This window comes from Lissotriton vulgaris, chromosome 3_1 (assembly GCF_964263255.1).
Source record: "Lissotriton vulgaris chromosome 3_1, aLisVul1.2, whole genome shotgun sequence".
NCBI classification, from domain to species: domain Eukaryota; kingdom Metazoa; phylum Chordata; class Amphibia; order Caudata; family Salamandridae; genus Lissotriton; species Lissotriton vulgaris.
The window spans coordinates 1,720,516,211-1,720,540,469 of NC_141689.1; the positions used below are offsets into that span (position 1 = coordinate 1,720,516,211).

General features: G+C 44.1%; 1 protein-coding gene across 1 annotated transcript in view; it reads left to right on the forward strand.

Moving 5' to 3' along the window:
* The window catches only part of SCLT1 (sodium channel and clathrin linker 1), a 511,633-nt gene that overhangs the window by 260,830 nt on the left and 226,544 nt on the right, over positions 1-24,259 (forward strand). The window contains exons 10-11 of the mRNA XM_086962162.1: positions 2,970-3,061; positions 17,499-17,676. Coding sequence (XP_086818288.1) covers positions 2,970-3,061; positions 17,499-17,676 — 270 coding nt within the window. The remainder of the gene's footprint in view (positions 1-2,969; positions 3,062-17,498; positions 17,677-24,259) is intronic.

A 24,259-nucleotide genomic window follows, 5' to 3' on the forward strand; every position in this document is an offset into this window, starting at 1 on the left:
CTTGAGCCTATCGGTCTCCAGTTGCTTCCTCAGGACCATTGGATGCTACTGCTATATATTAAAAAAAAGGTAGAGATATCACCTGGTAAGTGCAATATACTCGTCTCCCCAAACATTTGCTGGGGAGGAACAGCCCACCTCACCTGGCACCAGCTCAGGTAGTGGGTACACCGCTCTCTCCGTCGGTGCACCGGTCGTCCCTCTGAAGCTCTTTCGTAGGTTCCACATTTAGGCACACCCTGGTTACATCTGAGTTAGTGTGCTTGGTACCCCCTTGACCTGGCTATTTAATACCAATTTGCCGGATACATGATTGTATTAGCCTTTTGACTCACTGCTAACTTTTGTTCGTGTCATTTGAATCATAATACAAGCATTGGGATTTTTGTCTCTCAGCAAGCCAAACAGTGCAAAAACGGAAGGCTTTATTCCAGTGGACTAGCTTACAGACATCAGTCCTTTCAGAGCAGAGTTTATGGCAGTGGTCAACCCTGTTTGCACCAGCACTCCTCTGACTCTGTGCTCCTCCTGCAGCAGCCGCCAAGTTTTCAAATGTCCACACAGCCTATAGAAAGCATCCTACAACATTCCCTCCCTGTGTGGGAAGCCATCATGTTGGATGGATGGCTCTTGCAAATCATTCTGAGGGGCTACCCCCGCCTTTCTTTCCTCCCCGGCTTTCATTTCCTCCCCATTGTGTAATCCTTTAACATCAGAGCAGATCTCAGAGGATCATTCAACAGAGAGAGAGAAGGGTGCTATTTGTGCAAATTTCTCTTAATAAAGAAGAATGAATACCCAAGGCCAATAATGGACATCTGCCGACTGATTACTTATTTGTTTTTGAGGAAAGACAAATTCTGAATGCTCACCCTGGTAGAGGTTCTTCTCTAGACTCAAGAGGCTGGATGATGTTCCTGAACTTGCAGGACGTATATTTTCATATACTCATCATGCATTCTCACAGATGATATATATGGTTTACAGTAGGTTTGAAGCACTTTGAAACACTTTCAATTAGCCATGCTCTTTTCGGCCCTTACCTGGGCACCTCGGGTATTCACTAGAGTGATGGTGGCGGTCACTGTTCATCTTTGGAAGTCACTGTACCTCTGCTTATACCCCACTATTTATGTGCTTATTTTTACCCTACTACCTCTACACCTAACCAAGCATATTTATCTCTGCCAATTTCTTAGTACCATTACCCCAACCTACACCATTGTACTTCAACCCCAGTCTATACCACATCATCTTTGAGTCAGATAGGCTCTCTGAATGAAACTGTGTTGCCTCTTGGCCCATATGAATGAATGGGAAGGTATTCCTTAATTGCAAATCGCAATTTGCGACTCGCAGTTAAGGAATATTAAAGAATCGCGAAAAATATTGCGAATCCTACCTACATGGCATTTTGTGATTCCTTAATAGCGATTCCCTAAAAATCGCTATTAAGGTTTTGCAAACATACATTAACCTACATCTGGCCCTATATTTCTTCCTTAACAGCTGGGCAGTCGTACACATTCCTTCGATAAGCCAAGTTCTGAAGGTCTTTGCCTATCTAGAAAATAAGTGTGGATGGCTCTCGACTAGTCTGGCTTGCCTTGGTGCAACCCTTTTTTGCTCCTTTTAATAGCAGTTCTCTGGAAGGTACTCCCATTTTGTTGACTTCATCCATTTGCTCTCTGCCTTGACAATGGCAACAATTCTCCACATTCATCTTAATCTGAAGAGGTGTGAAAGACCTGCAATCTTTAGTTTGCTCTATAGACATCCCAATCCAGCCTTCTCATAAGTCTCCATCTTTGTTGTCATGCTGTAAGCAGTTGGAATCTTTTTCTTACTAGTTTTTGTTGCAAATGCACAGTTCAGAGGCATACTGTTTCCTCATAATTCTGTCAGTTTTATCTTTTGGGTAGGTTTTTTTGTGCTTGCTGTTTTAGATTAAGTTGACAGCCATCAGAGCATTTATGGTGTTAAGCGTGAATGCTTCTTAACACCATCGGTGCGACGCATTTTCCCGCTGTGCGCTGAAGATTCGAAAATCCTGCGGTTCATGACGAGCTCAGCTCGTCAAGAGCATACGAGAGATGTACTTCATGACGAGCTGAGCTCGTCATCAGCGTCGAAGGGGTTAAAGATTACTTATATATTACCTGTAACATTTAGTATCACTTAAACATGCTTGCTTCGCCTTCTCATCATTTGGTCTTTTAGAACAGAAGCCCTTCCAAACCTAAGGTGAAGGCGTTTCAATTATTTGTATGCAACATTATTTTCCTGGTGGTGACTACCCCAGACAAGCATGTGATGACCCTGGACATATTACTGTCAATGTTTGGCTTATCCTGTGTTTAAATACAAAATAATGTCTGTTTCTTCAGATCAACATATTGTCCTTATCATTTTCCCAAGAGGAAGTATTGTTACACATGTTGGGTGCCCAGTGTGCTTTGTAGATACAGGTAAATCAGTCAGATTTACAGAATATTGTTCAGTGTTTTGGGAGTTTGGGCAATCCTGTTGGAAATTGAAATCGTTAATGGTAACTTAAGGACATTGGATGCAGCTTTGTATACCTCTTTAATTTGGCTTCTTCTTTGCTGGATTCATTAATCATTAGGTTTGGATTTCAGTCTTGCTCCCCATAACAGATGTCCACATCATTGGAAAGTGCCTGTGTATATTTGATATATAGACATGTAGTCATCATCACCATACGCCATTATATATTATAAGTAGATGTTGGTGAGTGAAAGGATGTCAGAGATGTTCAATTCAGACATTCTCTGGTCCATTTTTGGGACCGATTTTGGTTTTACAACAGAGTTCATTTGCTGGTGCTAACTTATCTCTCACTGCAGCGGTCTTCAGTTTAATCTTCTGGTAATACTCAACAAGGTAAAACAAAAAATAAATTTCAGATAGTGATGATATACTATTCACTCAGTTGGGTTTATTTCCAGGAAGAAGATGTGATTGCTGCCCAAGGAAGGGAGGAAGCATCTGACAGACGGTTACAACAGTTGCAAACTGCAGTGACACAACTAGAAGCAAGGTAATTAATAGACTGGTTAGTTACATTTACATTCTAGATTGAAAAATATATTTCTGAACATCTGAAACAATGTTTTAAGCTATGTAAATGGTGAATGTGCAACACTGGTGGAATTGAGGAAGTATGCCAACAAGTTTCAGTGACTCAGCTGTTGAACCCTAGCAATCTTCTTCCTTTTTTTTTTTAGAAAAAATACCTGTCCAGTGATAATTTAAATCTTCAGCAGAGAAAAGAGCCGCAACCCTATGTGAACACTTTAAAATTAATTGATCAAATGCCTTGTGTTGTCTTTTACACCTTGGGCTGCCTCTGGTAACATCCCTGCAAACCACATCATTGAAGGTCTCAATCACAAATGTTTTTGAAATCATAAACTATTCTAATAACTTCAGACATTTGAATTTAGGGATTGAAATAACATATTGATTCACAGAATCTAGATTTGAGTTTTTCCCAACACTAAAACCCTCTTGCATCTGCCGTATTACACATTTGAAGCATTCAGTAAATGTTTCAAGTGGAAACATGGGCATTCACAGGGTCTAGGGCAGGGGATGCCTTTGTGAATGTGTTGATCACTTTCAAGTGTATAATAGTTTGGGTTGTCCCAAAAACTTGAGCTGGAAGTGAAAGAACCTCAAGCACCTCCTATTTTAAAATATGGAAGACTTTTCTTTTTTGGAAACAATATTTCCCATGTGGAGGGAAAAAGTTTCCTTCTTTTAGTTCAGTGTCTTTCATTACTTTAAAAATTGCTTAGCGCAAATAGATGTCTACTATATAGTTCTGGTATTTACACTGTTATTTACGTTCATTGAAAGGAGCCTGCACAGAAGGGTGAGATGAGTAAAGAAGGAGAACTAGGATGGGAAGCAACACTATTTCCTTGGTTGGGTAACTACGAGCAATAAGTAGGACTTCCAAAGTAATGCGTTTCAGGTAGGTAAAACAAGCTGTTTTTACAGTTCAAGCATTTATTTGCAGATTTGCAAATATGAGCCTGTGAGTGTGCTGGCAAATTCTATATGAGACAAAATGAGTGTGGAGAGAATGGATAACCGAGCAGCACTCTGGTAGGCCATGTCAGTTAAACTATGGAGGCTAGGATGTCTCCCTCTTCTACCGGAACAGTATATATTCTTCTTAGAGGTGGTTTGTCAGGAAATAAATCAAGGTGTGATCACATGTGACAGAACACAGAGTTGTTCCCAATGTTGCTTGTAGCCACCTGTGCAAGAGGATTGTGGCACAATTGTCTTTAAATGCTTGTTACTGTCTGCATGGCAATGCTTAACATAATGTCTAATGATGTGTTTGCCTAAGGAATAGAATTTTAACAGTTAAAAGAAAGAGTGGAATTTGTTCTCTAATGCTCCAAGTTCTGACTGTTGTTTTTTCCCACAAAAAAAGTAAATAGAGATGGGCATGAAGTACTCGTGTGCAAGTGAGGCATCACCTTTATCACACCTTCAGCATATGTCACTGTTTAGAAAAGGGTGTAGATCAGGCTGAGGTAGAGCATGAACACGTTCTGATCCACAATAAACAATGTCTCATGATTGGGTGTGAGATTTCTAAAAATTATCACAATCACAATTTTTGAGCCCCTGAAAATGTACAACTTTATATTATGGCTAGACATAAACCTGCGATCCACAAAGCTGTACTTTTTATGATGTAAGCAGTCATTTCCTTTCTGGAGACAGCTGAAGCATTTAACACATTTCCCTGGCTTGTTCAAGAAAGATTCTCCTCATGATGCCAGAAACTTCCTTTAATTCAAATGACCGAAATATCCAAAGAAAATGATTCTGTGCATGCCTTCTTTTCTTTGCAGTTCTTTTCTCTCAAACAGAGTAAATTCACAAGTTTTGAGGATGTGTGTCAGCTTTTACTGTTTACCCAATTATTGGAGCCTTTCTCTAACTATTATAAACTACACAACTGGGTGATGTTGATGTTGGGGGGACTTTTTTCATTTTTGGAAGAATAGCTCCATAATATTGAGAATATTCATGGCTTTGAGAGGGGGGTGTGTGTTTCATATTTTGGGATTGCATGGTGATGTGATCTTCATCTAATATTTTCAGTTGACTAGTAGCAGCAGCAACAATGGCATCAATGGGAGCAGGGGGATACTCCTAGAATATATCATTGATTCTAACTATGTAGGAAACTGGATTAAATTATCTCTAGGATTAATGAGGACTCTCTTTTGTACTCTGGTCAAATGTACATGTTCTTGCTTGGTTAGCTTCGTGTCATGGCATTACTTCCATCCTTAAAATATAGTTTTTTGCAGCCCTGTAAAAACTGCCACAACATATGGTTCATGTTGTGGCCTATCAGTCAAGATTGGTTAGTCTCCTTTAAATTGGTCAATCAGAGCATATATGAACACCAAGGGTACAATACACCTTACTTGTTAACCCCTACTTGCACAATCAAGCTCCTCTTTAAACTATAATTTCTCAAAAACAGCTGAACAGATTACTTGTATACATTGTTATGTTTTATGGTATTTTCCTTCCCTCCCCCATATCCCTTTCACAGTTACATTTGTCCTGGCCTCTGTTCTATTAGAATATTAGTGTTTGTATGTTAAGACTAGAGAAAAGTTGACAGTGGGATTGGAAAGACACTAATGTGAGCTACATCTTGGATTATTTAGACTTCACACCCCACCCCCTTTTTCTTGTCCTGCGCTTGGTAGATTAGCCTGAAACTTTTCATGAGGCAGTCGAACTGGATAAATTTGTGCTTTTTTGGAAAGTTTCGTACAGATTTATCAAACAGCGATAAAATTATTAGCAAATCAAAAAAAACTGTGTTCCAATGGAAATTCTTAATTAATTGCAAGTATGCAGTGCAGTTTTTGACAAGAAGGAACCTTACTTTTTTTATTTTTATTTTTATTTTTTAAGGTTTTATTACATAACACCAAAAGCATACAGTCGTACAGAGTAAGACACCTGAAGATTTTTGGAAACGCACCCCCTTCTTAGAAAATTCACAGCTGTAATGCCTACAACCCAGCATGGGGCAGGCGGCGCATTGTGCTCAGAACAAAAACATTAGTACAAATAGGAGGAGTCCTCTTGAATAGTGCTGCGCGAATCTCAGCAGTGTTCCCGCTACTCTCTATCTGGTGTTATTTCAGTACACCCTCAGTCTAGCCCCCTCCGCCTCAACCTCCATCGCCAAGGCTCCCGCCACCTTTCTCCATCTGTGTCTGTTCCATTTGCTCACCTTCTCTGAATTTACACTTTACATGTAGGACCTTCCCCAAATCCCTCACTCAGTTCCAGTTTTATCCGTCAAATCATATTCATTCATTGTGTGTTACACTGTGTTGTGATGCATCCTCCCCTTGGGGGTTCAACCCCGCCGATACTGCTTACTCATTCCCACTGGGTAATTGGGCCAGAAATAGCCCCCAAAAATGTTTTGGTCTGCTACGTGGTGGAAACAGTTTGTTGTAGTTTTCTGACTGCGTACAGCATTACAGCACATCATGCATCCATCGCCTTACCGTGGACGTCGGCCCCCTCATCCAGCACAAGGCCACCACCGTTTAGCTATAAGCATGCCCATATCCTCCAATCTACGCTTCGCCCTAGGCAGCTTTTTGGAGTATCCCTGGAGGGTTACCGTGGGATCTGGGTCCAGCGATACTTCTGCTATTCTACTCAATTCCCTGAAAATCTCTACCCAATATGCATATATTCCCGGGCATAGCCATGCCAAATGTAAAAAATCTGCTATCGGCGCCTGGCATCTCTCACACGTCGCCTTCTCCCACAACCCATATTGACATAAACGTTCTGGGGTGTAATATACCCTATTAATGTATTTAAAATGTATAAGCTGGTGTTTACCATGTAGCAAGACTCTCCTTGTATTCTTACAGCACTATCGCCACATATCATCATCTATCGTTATTTGCAAGTCCCTTTGCCATGCCAGCCTCGCAGCAGTGGACCTGTTCTCCCTGTGGGACATTGCTATTTTATAGATATTGGTAACTACCTTGCGTGGAGATTCAGCCTTAATCGCATAGGTAAGCTCGGGAACCTCAGGTGGCTCATCCAGGTCCTCTCCTAACCTTTCCTGCAGGGCCATGCGTACCCTGTAGAATTGGAAACGTTGCAGTACTGTGCTCGCTCCCGCAATCTCAGACGCCTGTTCCCAGGTCTTTACTTTCTCATCCAGAAGCAAGTCCCCTGCAGTCAGATCTTTCAGTTGGTGCAGTGCCCTTATCACCTCCCAGTCTCTGCAGGAAGCCAACCAGAGGGCCCACTCCAACGTAATATTAGGCGAGTACAAAAGTGCTCCCCCTGCTACTGCAGCAAGCAGTGCCATGCATGATTGGTAGCAGTTATCGAATCTAGTATTCCAGTTCGGCGGTCAACCGGTTTGAATATCGTCACTGTTAAGGGGAGAGGGTCTGCAAAAAGTTTTTCCATCAGGACAAATGGGATATTTGAGTCACCATGAATCCAGGTATACATGTGTGCTCCATGTGCGGCTCTGTAGTACAACTCAAAGTCTGGGACACCCAGGCCTCCCATACTGTATGGTAGAGCAAGGAACTGCCATTGGACCCTGGCCTGTTTGCCCGCCCAGGCAAGTTTTATCATAGTTTGTTTCAATGTCTGAAAGAAGACACACAGGAGCACCATTGGGATATTTGTGAACAGAAACAACAGCCTAGGTAACACCACCATCTTCATAATGGAGATGCTTCCCATAAGTGAGAGTGGGAGGCGGCACCAGGCCTCTACATCGTCCTCCAATTTACTGATGGCCACCCCGTAATTTTCTCAAAATACTATCTCAGAACCCGTATGTAACTGAATCCCTAAGTACCTGATGGACTCTGTAGTCCACTGCAGCGGAAACTCCATCTCGAATTCCTTTGTGAATGCAGTGAGAGGGAAAGGTATGGACTTCCCCCAAGTTACTTTCAGGCCAGAGAGCGCGCCAAAGTGCGCCACCACTCTAAGCACCGCAGACAAGTTGTTCTCGGGGTCCCGAACATATAACAGCATATCGTCGGCATAAGTGGAAACTACGATGTAGTATGTCGGGAAGCCAATGCCCTTGTTCCGTGATATTCTCTGAGCGCGCATGCCAGCGGCTCCGCGAGTAGAGCATACCACAAGGGTGATAGTGGGCAGCCCTGTCTGGTCCCCCTGGAGATGGCAAAGGTGTCTGTGAAATATATTCTGCATTGACTCTTTCCTGCGAGATATGGGGAGTTTATACCACAGCCTTTTATGAAATAAATGCACCAATGCACCAAAGCTTTTTAAATGTATATGTCATTAATAATAATCAATTTTTAGGTCTCGCCTGAGACAGCGCATGCTGTCTCTTCAAGACATTTAGTAAGAGGCTCTTAAAAGTGCCACCAGAGTATTTTGCTGGTCTACAGCTTGCGTTCATGAGCTCGTGCACGTGCATGTGCTCAGCTCCCATCTGTGTTTTTATTGCTGTAATCAGGCTTCTCTGCTCGTACTCCCCCTCCGCCCCCTCCCTCTTCGTCAGTTTCATGCGTGTCTTCTATCACTGTGAATGCTCCTCTGCTCGCACTCCAACCCCTCCTAACTGAGCCACTTAACTCAGAGACAAACAGCAAGTTTTTGTGCATGTCAGATTAGTAAAGGACTAGGAGCTGTCACCTCAGTAATAATTCGAGGAAAAACTCAAGTATTGATTTTTCAGCACAAGTCTCCATTGCCTTCGACAATAATGATTTGAGCATAGAGTATTCAGTTTTAAAACACGTTTGTAGTGTTTTCGATTTATATTCCAGTGCTGAGTTTTTAATTTAAACGAGTAAAACATTGGATGTAGCGATTTCCCCATATTTGTGTACTTGCAGTGAAATAGAAATATTGGCAGTGCATGGACAATAGTGGCTAGGTGGCAAGGTTACTTGAAGCTGCTGCTGAACCTGTCTTTACGGGGGCTCAAATAATTATCTCCTGTGGAAATAATGTGATATTTTCATCACTGCCTCCCTGGAGAAAAAAGGCCAACCCTGTAGTACACATATTTATTGCTGGCTGCAAACACTCCCCTCCCACAGGCATGCTTAAGATAAAAGCACATTCCACGGCTGGACATTTGTTCAAGGCACTTGTGCAATGCACCAATAGGATCAGAATTATGCACTAACGCACAAGAAATGAGTCATCTACACAGTTCTCAACATGTAGCTCAGTCAATCCTGATTTGAGTAATACATACGCACGACTGTACTGAGGTAGGAGTGTGCTCCGTAAGATGTGGCCATCTTATCCCAGCTGGGGGATGCTCAGTCAGAGTAGGGTGACCAGATTTTCAAAATGAACAAGCATTGGCATAGCCAACAGGTCTCGCCTTTGGGACATTATAAGTGTTTAAGCATGAAACAGTTAATGTTGTTGCACCAAGGATATTGTGCTGCATCACTAAATACTTATACAGTCCCAAAAGCTAGACCTATTGGCTATGCCAATGCTTGTTAATTGTGGTTAAATAGTCACCTTGGCTTGACAAGTCTAGCTAACATTGCTTCCTAAGTCTTGGCAACTCGCATGAAATACTGAAAAATGTTATTAATTATAATTTACATTCTCCTGTCTGGTTAAAAAAAATGGAGTAGTATAGTAATCACCTCAGCTCCTTGCCTCACAAACTTATGTTCACTGCTGTATCCCGGTTGTCCCTGGGCATCATTGAAAACATTTGATTTTGTTCAGAATACCGAAAACATGACTGAAGGCTTTTCTGTTTAATATGTTTACTATGCTTGTTTCTAAGAAATAGGATTCCTTCTTCTGAATCATTATCTTAAAAATAGCCGAGCTTTTAGCTCTGTAAAAGGTTTATAGTGTTCCAATATTGTGCTGGACTGTTTCAGAGGCTAAGAATGTTAAGACACAATCTGTTGTGCTTTGTTGGGATTGAAATGCACCCTGCATGGTATATTGTTATGTTCTCCTTCCCTGAGATCCCAACTCCATGTGTATCTGGTATCCTGACTGTTATTGTGGTCCTGGCATCATTCTAACCTAAGCGTGAGCACATAGGCCTAGGCCTGTCCCTTACTTTGTGAAGTCCAGGACATGTACTGCAACCTGCTGGGGCACCCAATCATGCCTTCATTATGGGCAACATAGTGTTACCAGACCTTTTAACTGTATCACTGGGGATAGACGCCTACTTGCCCACCTGTGTAAATTTCCACTACTTAGTGCTTGTCCTTAACTTTGTGCTGAAATTGTGTGTGTGTGTGTGTGTTTGTGTGGGGGTGTGTGTGTGTGTGTGTGTGTGTGTGTGTGTGTGTGTGTGTGTGCGCGCGTGTGTGTGTGTGTGTGTCAGTGTGTCAAGTATGTGTGGCATGTGTGTATCTCATGTGCAGTGATAGGTTTTGTGTATGACTGACCCTGAGTATTGGAGAACAGTGGGATCCTTTGTGGGTGCCTCAGGCCTGACCAAGCACTAGAGGGAGGGTGAAGAATGTGTTCCCAGACAAGGAAATTGTATTCTTATCAACAACAGGAGGAACCGTGGTGGACTTTGTTTAACGGGGTCCAGTGTACAAGTCCAAACAACTAGTAACACAAGAGAGGTACAAAGTTTTCCGGAGATAATGAAAGAACCATGTGAGTGTAGCGTGGAGGACAGAAAAAAGGGGGGAATTCCCTTTTTGGAACTAAAACCCTCACACACCCAGTAAACTAGGTGTCATGCTTCATCATATGGGTTCTGCTCCTCGTCAGACGGGCTCCCGAAGACGGGGCTCTTTATCGTAGATCTTTTGTTCCAGCCATATGGTGCATGCGTGTGAGAGGGCAGTGAAAAGTGTAGTCGTGAAGTGAAGGTGAATTAAAAAAGGTTGGTCAGTCTACAATATACTAGGCAATGACACGACTATCGTTATCAAACAGGCGGACAAAAGGGGGTGCCACTGTGATCCAAAACAGTTGTGATTACGACATTGAAAGTAGACGTCAACTTGCTAATACCACTCACTAAAGACCTTTGACTGCAGACCCAACCAAAAGGATCAGAACTACCATCACGAGCCTGATTATGGAGGGTGAGACAAAGGAATGGATCACCAGGAACAAGGCTGCATTCTTGTTGACTACTGACCCGGTTATCCCATACTTTTACACCCTCCCTAAGATTCATAAGGGGGTGACACCAGTCCCTGGGAGGCCTATTGTATCAGGCATTGGCTCACTACTGGACCCTCTTTCTAAATTCTGCGACTCCTTTCTCCAACCAGTTGTTAGGAAGATACCATCTTTTCTGCAAGATACTAGGGATGTTTTCCGCCTCATTGACACCATCGAGGGGAGGGAGGGTGTTGATCTCCTTTTAACATTGGATGTCGAAGCACTTTACACTAACATCCCGCAACAGGCTACTTTGGAAGCTGTAGAGTCCACCCTCTTACTTGAAGAGTGGTCTTCGCCCACCCTAGTGTCCTTCATAATAGCCTGTGCTACCCTAGCCTTGACGGAGAATTTTTTCCAATACGGGACACAACTCTATCACCAAGTCCGTGGGACTTCTATGGGTTCTACCTTTGCTCCCAGCCTGGCATGCATTTACATGGCCACATTTGAAGAGAACACCATCAGATCCGCACTCAACCCCTACTGTGACAACATAACACTTTGGCGCAGGTACATTGACGATATCCTCGTACTATGGAAGGGTGATCGTGCTACCTGTGAGGCCTTCTGCTCTTGGATTAACCAACAGAATCCTTTCTTTAAGTTTACTGGCACCATTTCAGAGACAACAATCCCATTTCTGGACTTGAGTATCAACCTAGATCATACTGGGCTCATTACCACCCTCTATCGCAAGAGCACCGACAGGAATAGTCTTCTACTTTATGAGAGCCACCATCCACGGGCCCTGATGGATAATCTCCTTTTCGGACAGTTCCTCAGGGTCCGGAGGAATTGTACTGCTAAGTCTGATTTCAAACAAGAAGCTAGCCTTCTACAGCACAAATTACAGGATAGAGGGTACCCAACCAGACTCATCCGCAATTCCCGCAAACGAGCCTTTTAATAACCCAAGGGAGACTTTGCTGGAAACCCACCATAAATACATCAGATGAACTCATAACCTGCGTAACTTGCTTTACCAAGAATTCATCGTACATAAAGCAAACTATAAACAAACATTGGAACATAGTCAACTCAGGTGGCTTAGATATTCCATGACCTCGATTTGCGTTCAAACGAACTGCTAACTTGTAGGATGCACTGATCCACACATGACCTAAGAAACAGAATGTGAGCCGCCAAAACACACTTTGGGGCCTCCCCTTGGTAGTGGGTCACTTTCCTTGCAGCGGTTGCACAGCCTGCCCACAAACACTCCAGTGTAAGGAAATCAGACTGACCGACACCTTTGTTTGGCACCTCCAGAGACACGCCAACTGTAACAGCACAAGGCGTATCTACATGCTCACCTGTCCCTGTGGTAAAAACTATATAGGGATGACGATGAGGCAAATCAAACTAAGGATCATGGAGCACAAGAGCAACATTAGGTGCTCCAAGACACACACAAGATTATACGAACACTACTCACAGCATGGCCATTCAGCTGACAGTGTCACTTGGCTGGTATTAGAATCCCATCCGGCCATTACACAGCAGGCATTGTTTAGGATCGCCAAACCACACACAGTAAAGGGGACCCACGGGCAATTTATTGACCAGCTCTGAGTACATGCCCACCTAACATTAATCACAAAAGGGTACTCGAGGGTCAAAAGTAAGACAGGCTGATTAGCAGAGACAGAGACTGAGAATAGCCTGTCATTTGCACCTGTTGGCACTTAAGTAAGTATTCTATAATGGCTCATGAATATGGCATATTCTCCAATTGCGAAGCGGATATAACATCCTCCGCTTCTTTTTCATTAATTACTAGCATCTGTAATGGTTCGCTTTGACTGAATTTCAGGCATTACATGGTGGATGATTCTTTCTTTTGAATTTATTCACCTTTTTAGAGCGGTGCTTCACCAGTCCTGAGCCGTGGCCAGGCGAGGTGAGGTATACACTTCTTACTGACCAGGTAAGAAGGATCTTGTGAAACTTGAAAAGTTTCAATTTTTGTGAATGTTGGTATACACTAGCTTTGTCAATGTGACTGTTCAGATCCCGAGACATGAACTACGCCCATGTTGACGTTTGCAACAGGTGCAAATGACAGGCTATTCTCAGACAGGGATGGGACTTCAGCTCATGCCATGCTTTTTATTATTTTTTCAGCCCATTGCTGATCAAGTGAGAAGATTCGGAACAGACACACCTGGATGTCCAGGTGACTTTTCTGTGTCGTTCCTTCTTTTTAATTATTTTTCACTTATCTGTCACACTTGGTGTTTTGTTTGCAGTAGCCGTATATTTGTTGTCCTGAAGAAAGCAAGGCTATTGGCCAATATTTGCTGAAACATGTCGACCACGTTACACCACTAGACAGGTCATAGCTTTACCCTGTCTTGGCTATCTTTTAATATTGGTATTAGGAGCTACACCCTATTAAACTATCTTTTTGCTCCTTTTAACCAATTTTATTCACTCCTCCCTACCTTTCCTGGTTTTCCTTGCACTGCACACTACACTTTTTATCCCTGTCAGTTACTTCACCAACACATATGGTCTTTACCATTACACCAACACTTACTTACCAACAGGAAGGTTCATTCCTTTCTGTTGTGAAACCAAGATCCAGTATAGTGCTGGTCCTCGGAGCCCCAAATGATGAAGGGCGGTTCCGAGTGGTGACTGATGGGAGCCAGAGACCAGACACTGTTCTTGATCTGGCATGTTCTCCATTGTTCCTTTCACAGTTATATGGCTAGTGGGAGCGCTACACCGTCTCTGTCTCTGCTAATCAGCCTGTCTTACTTTTGACCCTCGAGTACCCTTTTGTGATTATTGTTTAGGATCGAACAGAGATGGGTCTACCGACTTAAGCTTGACTCAATGGGATTGAATGACTCGGTCCCCTGGGCATTACTGGCACGGTAGACGATCTGTACACTACCTCGAGGCACAATCCCCCTTAGCTGGGCGCCCACCCATTCTGCTGGTTTATAACTACACTATGTGGGTTGCCTGATTGTGTATAGACTTACTCACCTCCTGGTACATATCACTTTCGAGTCGGCTAATTACCACTGTCTATTGGTACACCTACAACATCATCATTTCCAACCTCACCTACCAGTCGCGACAACTCTACTTTGTGAGAATGTTATTACCCTCTATTACCGCTGTATGCTAGAATGTTATTACCCTCTATTACCACTCTAACCTCTTAGACTCCTTGGCACCTCACCGCTGGTACTGCAGACGACTTGCACACCGTCTGTCTATCCTCATTTACCTACCATAGCGCTGGTGCCCATCCTTCCTGCTGGATTGTATAATGACACGAGTTGGGACCCTCCATGCTGGATTATATAACCACACTAGTCGGGATGCCTGGCTGCCCTTGGTCAGATACACCCCCCTGGTATATACCATCCACAAGTCGGTCAACTACCCCCCACTCCCGACCTGGATATATCTTTTCCTTTACCGTTGTCAACCTGTACTCGTCCATTCTGCCCTTGATAATCGTCACTACTCCTAAGATGGCCGCCGCCCTGACCCGATAGATTCAATGTCTCATCCCGGTGTAGACTCCACATCCCGATCCCGGACTTGCGCATGCGCGATCCTGGACGAGATACGCCACGCCCCCGACGGCACTGACATGGCGGGATAGCGATGGTTTTTAATCCCAGGCTCTCTCCCGGGCTCGCCACCAGCTGCTCTGCGTCCTGACCAGGCGCTGTTCGTGGGGGTAGGTTTATACGGCTTGGACCGCGCGCCGCTGAAGGTAAGTAGATTGGGGGTCTCCATTGTGGACGACGCCTTGAACTCGTCTGTTGGCACTCTGGTAATTTGTGGAACATTTCGCTTCGTTTCTCCTTGGCCGACTTTACTGTGGAAGACACTTGCTTCCCTTATACCACGTTTTATGTGAGGTACAGTCATGTTGTCCGGGTTGATGCTGTCGACCTACTTACTGGGCACGGCCATGCTCCCCTCTTTCCGTAGGTTCGCCAGCGGGGGTCGGGCACGGGCGGTGTTCAGTTCTTTGGGTTGGTGGTGTTCCGTGGGAACAGACGGCCTCAAATATTACAGGTTGTCTAACAGGCAACTCTGATCTCTACGCAGTACAGGCTTAGGGCTCGAGGAGAGTTGGCCACTTTTTCTTAAGCTGTCCTCGACGAGCACCTTGGGCTCCGAAAGTACAGTTTTGACAACACATGCCCTTTGTTGTCTTTTTCAAAACATGCCCCCTACTTGGCTTTTCTCTCCTTAGGTACCATACCCATTTTGCCGGTCCCACTGGAGCAGTCTGCGGGGCACCTTAGGGAACCTCCTAGGGTAAGCACTGAGCCCTCTGTTCTTTTATTCGCAGCGTGTTTGCTCTCATCCTCGATTGAGATTGTCCCTGCATAACTAAGGGTATATTGCTTCCACAATACCCCTCTTGTTTGTTTATGCTTTGAATATCTTCGGTGTGTGTGTGTACAATGTAGAGTACTTGCGAACTAGTATGCAACCGAACATCGCACTTACCACTACCATCTGGTGCTTAGTTTTTTATATTTTATACTTTCTTCTAGGTCGCTTTACTAGAGTAGGACCATTTGGCCTGCCCGTTTACAGGCCTACAAAATGAGGTTGTAATTTACATTTTTTCTTTCTCACTGTGTAGTACTGAACACTTAGGTCCTGAAGAATTGCCATTAAGGCAAGAAACATGTTGACCTGACTTGAGGGTTGTAGATATTTTGCTGTGATCCTTCCCGGTATATATCTCCCCTCCCACCCCTTTTAATCATGGGAGTCAACCACACTAATAAAGCATATTGTGGACTGACCAACCTTTTTTAATTCACCTTCACTTCATGACCCTCTCACACGCATGCACCATATGGCTGGAACAAAAGATCTCCGATAAAGAGCCCCGTCTTCGGGAGCCCGTCAGACATTGCAGCGCCAGTCTGACGAGGAGCAGAACCCATATGATGAAGCATGACACCTAGTTTACTGGGTGTGTGAGGGTTTTAGTTCCAAAAAGGGAATTCCCCCCTTTTTTTCTGTCCTCCACGCTACACTCACACGGTTCTTTCATTATCTCCGGGGAACTTTGTACCTCTCTTGTGTTACAAGGAAATTGAATTGCCTGAGTTCCGGTAGCTGGATGGAGGAGACCCTGATACTGAAGCGAGGAAGATGGTCAGAGAACTACCATTATACATTTCATGATTCTTTTTTGTTAGCAAGGAGCTTCTAATTAGTCGTTCAGAGCACTGTCATTTGATTGGGTGTTAGGGGTGAAATGTAGGGTTGCAGGCGCTGTTAAAAGTAAGGAAATGTCAAGGTGATACCTACTCTTTAGTATGTCTCTAATTACTCCTTGAGTTGTGCTGATTACAGCTGTTTGCAGAAACATTACACCTCTTTGTGTCTCTGTAGTCCGTACCCCAGACTGGAGACCGCTCCAGTGCTGCTTGTTGTAAGAAGCACCTCTCTCCACAAAGGCATAGTTTGGGAAGCAGCCTGAGAAGGACATTAGAAAGAAGAACTGCCTCAAACTAGTTCCATGTTTTGAGACAGTAGATTGCCATCCCCAGTCATAATTTTTTGTATAGAAGTGGGACCCATACCACCGCCCTATGCTCCAGTTCCAATTTTAAGACCATTATGACCAAGTAAGGGAATGCTGTACTGACTACTCACACGACTGCTGTTTAATCTGGGCCAGTGTCTGTCTGATAGACAGTCTCTCAGGGATCATGGGACATCACCTAAAGTCAGTACTTTCTACTAGATACTGGGAGGGGGCATAGACCCATCAGGCTGGTGTATTTCCTTGAGACATTCATACTTCGAGACACTGACTTGTACGGTCATTGTATTTGTCTAATATTTTTTGCAACTGAGTGTTTAAATCTTTTTCAAAAGGTGATCACTGTGCTGGATATTGATATTGTTCCTGTTGGTTGAATGTTGAGTGCTGATTTCAAGCACTCTCATACTGCCTCCCTGATAAGTCTGTGACTTCTCTTCTTCACTACCCTGAGAGACAAGTATAGTAACGGGTGCCCTTGCCTTATTTTGCTGTGCCATAGTAGGATGCGCCCAGTGATATAAATGCAAACCCCTTCAACCCATGCAGTTGGGGCTGTACCTTTTGCTGTCTTGTGGCACCCTTTTCCCCAGATGGGGATGGGCATCCATCAAAAGCTAAGATCTTCAGTGTTCGTATATTGTTGTTTCATTTTGAATCCTTCTTTCCATCAGTAACTCAACAATATGCTAAGTCATTCTCTATTTTGTAGGTTGCGAGTGGCTGCACAAGACGCAGAGCAACTAAGAAGTGAAAGAACTAGTCTTGAAAAAACAATTGGTGAGTTGCAGGCCAAATGTGCTGAGCTAGAAGAAGGAAAATACGAGACAGTGGAGCGAGTACGAGACAGCATGCAGCTTTTGGAAGAAGCAAACCTACAAAAGGATGAGGTAGAATTGTTTGTACTGTTTTTGTATTAATCATGTTAACAATTACATGCTGAAAAAACTCTACAGTCATGCATCTCATCAATTATAAGCAATTAAGTGACCTATTCAGAGTTTAGTGGACAAAGTACTCCGTTGCAAGTGTAATGTCGCACCCTTTGTCTGTTTGCCCTATGTAGAGTCGGGCGGACCGTCAGCTTTCCATCAGTGGTGCCCCCGTTGGCTCAGTCAACAGAAAGATTACTCCGACAGCCTGACGGGGTGTTAGCCATCGCAGTAAGGGCACCACAGTGCCAGTCAATTTAGGGCTAACAGTATGAGGTATTTTTTGGGGTCATCACCGCCAGGTTTTCCAGAATGGAAACATTAAAATAATGACACCCCCACACAAAACAGAACTCCTGAAGTGTGGGGGGTCAGTAAAAAACAAACTCCCAGTTTGTGAGTTTGGTTTTGAAAAACAAAAAGTTTCAAAGATAGCAGCCATAACAGACTGGGTCATCCACCAAACGTTTGGTGCCTTCAGAGGGACCGCCATCATGGCACTTCCTCTGAAAGTACCGAGATCAGACCTGGGCTGGCAGTGATATCTAAGTTTGATGAGTAGTAGTCCATCACAGTGGTGGACAGACCACTCTCTGCCACACCAACAGATGGGAGAACCGCTTGCCAAACCCTAAATCAGTCCCTAAGTACTTGAGACATTTTACTAGACATTCTTTACTGTCTTCTGATGACATAAAGGGCAAAAATGTGTACTGCATGAACAATCTGATTTATTTTAGAAATAGTGCACCAAATCCTGTATGCTCAAGAACCATCCATACATAACTGATTAACTACCAGTGACTAAGATAAAAATAAGCATTCCACTAATTTTCACATTTAGTCCGACAGGTATGCCCAGACATGCGTCCCATGGTTACTGCACCACAGGACTCAAGCTATACCTAACTAAAGAAACCTAATTAGCCGGAAACCAGTCTTGGTTGCTTGTGTTCTCTTTCAGTGGAACCCTGGCCTGGCACTTTAGGCCGGGATGTTTATATTTGTATTTTTGGGTTTATGGAGGACACAATTGACCGGAGGCATACTGGCACTAAGTTCTGATGAAGGGCACAAGCTTACATACCGAGTAACCGTGTTTTAAGGTTTTTACAGAATTTCTAGATGTCTGTTTCACTTCTTAGATATAGAGGAATAGAGTTTCACTTGACCAGTAACTGGTATGAAAAACTTCTATCTCCTTGTCTGATCATGTTAATCTTCAGATTTTGAAAATAGATTGGCTTAGGAGTAGTGTAATGTTCTTCCGGTAGGGTACCAGGCGATCATTTGTTTAATGAATTTTAGTCCCTTACCTTAATGTGCTTTGAATTCGATACATAGTGTTTTAAAGCTGAAACACTTATCTGACTTAGGCCTGTGTAATCTCTTAAGGTGACCAGAAATTTGAACCCAATAAGGAAGACCCAGCAAGATTCTTGCAGCACTGTGTTGCACAACCTAAAGACTTTCAAGTGTTCTGGACAGTAGTTTATTTGTGACAGCAGCCACAATCCCTGTCAGGGTGAACCAGAAAAAGTCACTAAGCTAACTTGTGCTTAACCTTCTGGCAGCTTGGCAGAAAAGCAGTCAGACTTATCTTAGAAATATGAGGTAGTAGTAGATTTGTTATCGCACTTGGTGTACAGGCAAATATTTACTATGGGAAGAAGTAAATTCAATGAAAATCAATACGTTGGTGTGGTGCTGTAATAGTTAAATACACCCTACTACCAAAGTTGAAATTACAGATTGGATTGAGATCCAGTATGTTTGAATCATAAATACGCAATCTTTGACTTTGCTGCTCCTAAAGAGTGACTGCCTACGTATCCTTTCCCAAGCTTTGAAAAAGTCAAATTTTGACAAAACAGGTGATGGCTGTTCACCTCTGAAGAAAGAATTTTTGAAATATCTGCCCATGAAGAATACATGATAGTCTACATTCTGTAATAAAAATAATTGTCTTTTTAAAAGAAGTCCTGACTGTTTGGACGTTGTACTAATGTTCCAAATGTTCCAATATGGTTTATAGTGCTTTGGATTTTGTGTATATATGAGGCTTAACTTAGAGGCAATGTGTAAAGTATTTAAGCATCAGTTACACAATAATTAAGAGTAAGATAGAAAAATAGCGTAAATTGTTATAATTAATTGACACCAACACAACAAAACTCCAATCAGGAGAAACAATGTTATTAATTTTTAAAGTTCAAAGGGGAAAATAGCGCCTCAAAGATTAAAACACCCTTTGCAGACATCTAGGCACATGAAACCGGGGCAAGCTCAAAAGTTATGGCCAACCCTGATAGAAAGCAGTTTGGATGCATGAAGAAGATTGTTCCCAGTCTCCAGTTACCTTTGGATTTAGAAGACTTTTTCAAAAAGAAATTCTGATAAGGTAAATTTCAGCAGGGCAAGGCAGCCAGCTGTATCTTTGGAGACTGTGTTATATGGTGGGAGCTGCTGGACGGAGTCACAGGGAAGATTTCTATCTCTTTTACAGAAGTCAAAAATCCCTAGCGGACAAAGTTGCAGGCTGTAGCTGATGAGGGCTCCACGAGGCCAATACCTCTTTTGCGAGGAGCCTCTGAACAAGATTAGCTGCTGTGGAAAATAATGTAGTAGGGACTGCTGCAAAGTCAGACTGACCAGCTATGCACCTTGGGGGGATCAGTGAGCAGGTAGGTCCTGGTGTCCTCTCGGTTCTCAGTGTGATTTTTTATATAAAATGTTCTAAGTCCCACGTTTTTTATTTGGTTTATATGGGCACCTTTAGCACCACTTTTAAGACTCCAGGACTGGAGAGGCACCACTTGGAGGGTCAGGGCTTACTCAGACTGGGTCCAGGTGGGGATTCAAGATGGTTGGAGCATTTTCTGTCCCTCAGGCCCAGAGCCTTGCAGTAACTCTGACAGTCTTTGATTCAAGCAGGAAAGCAGGTCTTAAGTAGAAATGCAATCCTCAGAGGGCCCAGAGCAGGCTTCAGGCAGCAGGGCAGTCCTCTTGGTGCAGCAGGGCTGTTCTTTGAAGTACACAACAGGCAGGTCCAAAATTGAACTGAAGCGTGGATCAGAGAGCCCTATTTTTATACCTGGTGACTACTTTGAAATGGAAGAAGGTTTTGGAGTTTCCCTCTTACAGAAGTGTCTGGAATTTCCTGCCTCCCTGCCCTGGTCCCAGTCTCTCTGCAGGCACAATAGGCTAGTGTGAGTTTATTTGTGCATGAGCTGACAGTGTCTTTGAAGTGGAAGTAGAGCTGTGCACAACTCCCCTTCCACCCATCTTGCCTTCAATGGCCTATCCTTCCAACACCCAGACTATCTACTGTTTGGCTCTCTGGGAGGAATACACAAAGACCAACTGCCAACTACACCTAGCCATATGATACAGGAAACTGGCTGCAGGGACCAAATGATTAGAACAAGAAAATGTCAACTTTTTGAAAATGACATTTTCAGGATTGGGACTTAAAATCTGACTTTACCATTAAAGAGGATTTTTAAATTGCAATTTCATAGACACCAACAATAATATTTCTTCCTGCTTCCAAACAAAAGTTATCCCTTATTAAATATAATTCGGTAACCCAGTGATATCCTATCTGTTGGAAATGGCCCTTTTTGCAGGGTTATCCCCAAACTTTTTGTTTCTTCCTCCTATTTTTTCCTGGCTTGTTTGTGTTGATTTTAGGACTCTGGGCACTTTACCACAGCTAATCAGTGGTAAAGTGCATATGCTCCCTGTGTAAATTTTGTTATGGATTGGTGTTCCCATGAATAGATATTTGATTTACTTGTTATTCCCTAGTATAGTGCACTAAGTGTGCCAGGGCCTGTGAAACAAATGCTACGCGTGGGCCTGCAGCACTGATTGCGCTACCCACGTGAGTAGCACTGAAAAGGTACCTTAGACTTGCCATTGCACAGTCTACATGCAGTTTGTAACTGCCATGTCGACTTGGCCAGTGCACACATTTGCCACTCCCTACCCTTCCCTTTTCTACATGTTAGTCACCCCTAAGGTAGGCCCAAGGTACCCCTGTGGGCAGGGTGCAGTGTATGTGAAAGGTAGGACATGCCCTGGTGCGTGCGGCATGTCCTTATAGTGAATTATAGCCCATTTCGTTTTTCACTATTGCAAGGCTACCTGTTCCCCATAGGACAGAATGGGAAATTTGTTTATAACATCTTACAAACATAACTGGCCCTGGGTACTAGGTAGGGAAATAAAATGTAGTATGCCTGAACTCTGAATCTAAAGATATATCTTTTAGTGACGGTGATTGTTAAATTCTGTGTTAGAAAATACCACTTTTAGAAAGTTGATATTTTCTTGCTCATTCATCCCTTGTGCCGCTGCTGGAATGTGTATTGCCTGTCTGGGGTTTGGATGACAGAAGGCTGGGGAGCAAGAGTGGCTCCAAATAGTCTAGGTAGGGTCAGGAAAGGGCTGAATAGACCTGGCCTGAAATGGGGGAAGGGGGGGGGGGGAGATTTCCTTGCACCTCAAAGGGACTGGTCTGCCTCTGACAATGTGGTCTCCACCTCCTGCCAAGAAACCACACCAGAGAAGGCAGAACTGGTTCTGGCTGGGCACAGGCACTCTTTGCATAAGAGATCAAAGGGGATAACTTTAGAACTCATCTGGATCAAGAAGACTGCCAAGAAAAAGAGCCGGAGAAGCTGTAAGGAGGAACGACCGCTTTGCTGAGTGTTTTGCTGGGCTGTCCTGCAGTGGCTGCTTCTGTCTTGGGCAGTGAACTGGGCAGGCCTGGACTGGACTTTCTGCAGCCTAATTTGTGAGTCTCTCCAAGGGCTTGATGTAGAGCTTGTCCCCTGTTCACGAAGTCTCAGGAACAGCAAAGAATTCAAGCTCTTCTGCCCGCAGCAATAGGGACTGTGTGTTTTGTGCTGCAACAGAAGAAAAGTAACTCGACGACGTCTACAACGCCGCTGCCGATTCCGTGTCCTGACGGCACCGCAGAAGGAACCCCCGCAATGCCACCCTGGTCTCACAGACGACGCCTGCTGATGCCCCCACCGAGCCGCTGCTTGCACCTCGACCTGTGTGCACCGCACTCCGCACCGCCTCGCTTCACGCCGAAAACTCGGCACCACAGAGAGCACCACTGCAATGCCACACCGCAACCCTGGTCTCACCGACGACGCCTGCTGACGCCGCCAAGCCGTATCCCACACCACGACCTGTGGGCACCGCACTCCGCACTGCCCCGCTTCACAACGACACCTTGGCCTCCCCATCGATGGATCTACTCGCCGAAATTAACGCCGCCGCTTGCACCGTGGTTCGAGGGCACCGCTCGTAAAGTTACACAACGCACCGCCCTCATCCCGCACCGCTGTCTTGGCCTTCCGACACCGGCATCATCGACTCCTGTTCCTCAGTGGACAACAGCGCTTCAGCAGCGACAAAGTCGATGCTTGCATTGTGACCTGCCAGCACTGTGACGAGCACTGCCTTCACCTTGCACCGCGACTAGTCTCAGTGACGACGCCATCTGCACCACCACCGAGCCGCTGCTCACACCATGACCTGAGGGCACAGCGCGCTGCACCGCTGCACTTCGCACCGCAGCACACGACGGCTGTCGACACCAGCGCTCCTGACTCCATCAGAGAGGAGATCGACTTGCAACGCGTGTGACTTTGAGGGCCCCGACAACAACTGCACTGACCTCCGGAAGCTGTGTACGCCGTGTTTTTGGAAACTCAACGAGTGGTCGCTGACGCCCTGCATTTTTAAAAGGTACTTTTTGCTGGTCTTCCCGACACCGTAGCTGTCTCGCCACGCAGAGGTCAGCCAGAACTGTTTGGATTTGTTTGTTCACGACGCCGTGATAGCCCCGACGGAGCTATCGACATCAAGGAACTTTTTTAAAAGCGTATTTTGATAACTGTAGATTTTTAAGGACTGTATTGTGGTATATGAAAATATTGGATATGTTCCTAAACTGATGTGGTATCCTTTTGTAGTGCTGACACTGTATTACTTTTGGTTATGTGCAAATGCTTTACACACTGCCCCTAAGATAAGCCTGACTGCTCGTGCCAAGCTACCAAGGGGGTGAGCAGGGGTTATTTTAGAAGTGTAACTCCCTTATCCTGACTAGAGTGGTGGTTTCTGCTTGGGTTTGGCAAATGCCCTAGCCTGCCAAAATCCCATTTCTAACATTCCTATCTGAGATGTAGGCCTCACAGCAGTGTGAATTGAGTTTGTTTGCTTTTCACTACCAGGACATGTAAAACTGAAACGTGCATGTCCAACTTTTAAAATACGGTGCACCCTGCCCCATGGGCTGTTTAAGATTTACTTATGGGAGACCTTTATGTACTAAAAAAAGGAGTTGTAATCTTGGCAAAATGATTATTTTGCCATGTCGAATTGGCAGTTTAAAACTACATACAGGCTGCAATGGCTGGCCTGGGACGTGTTTTAAAGGACTACTTAAGTGAGTGGCACAATAAGTGCTACAGGCCCACTAGTAGCAAAGATAACAATTTACCAGCGCCTTGTATAT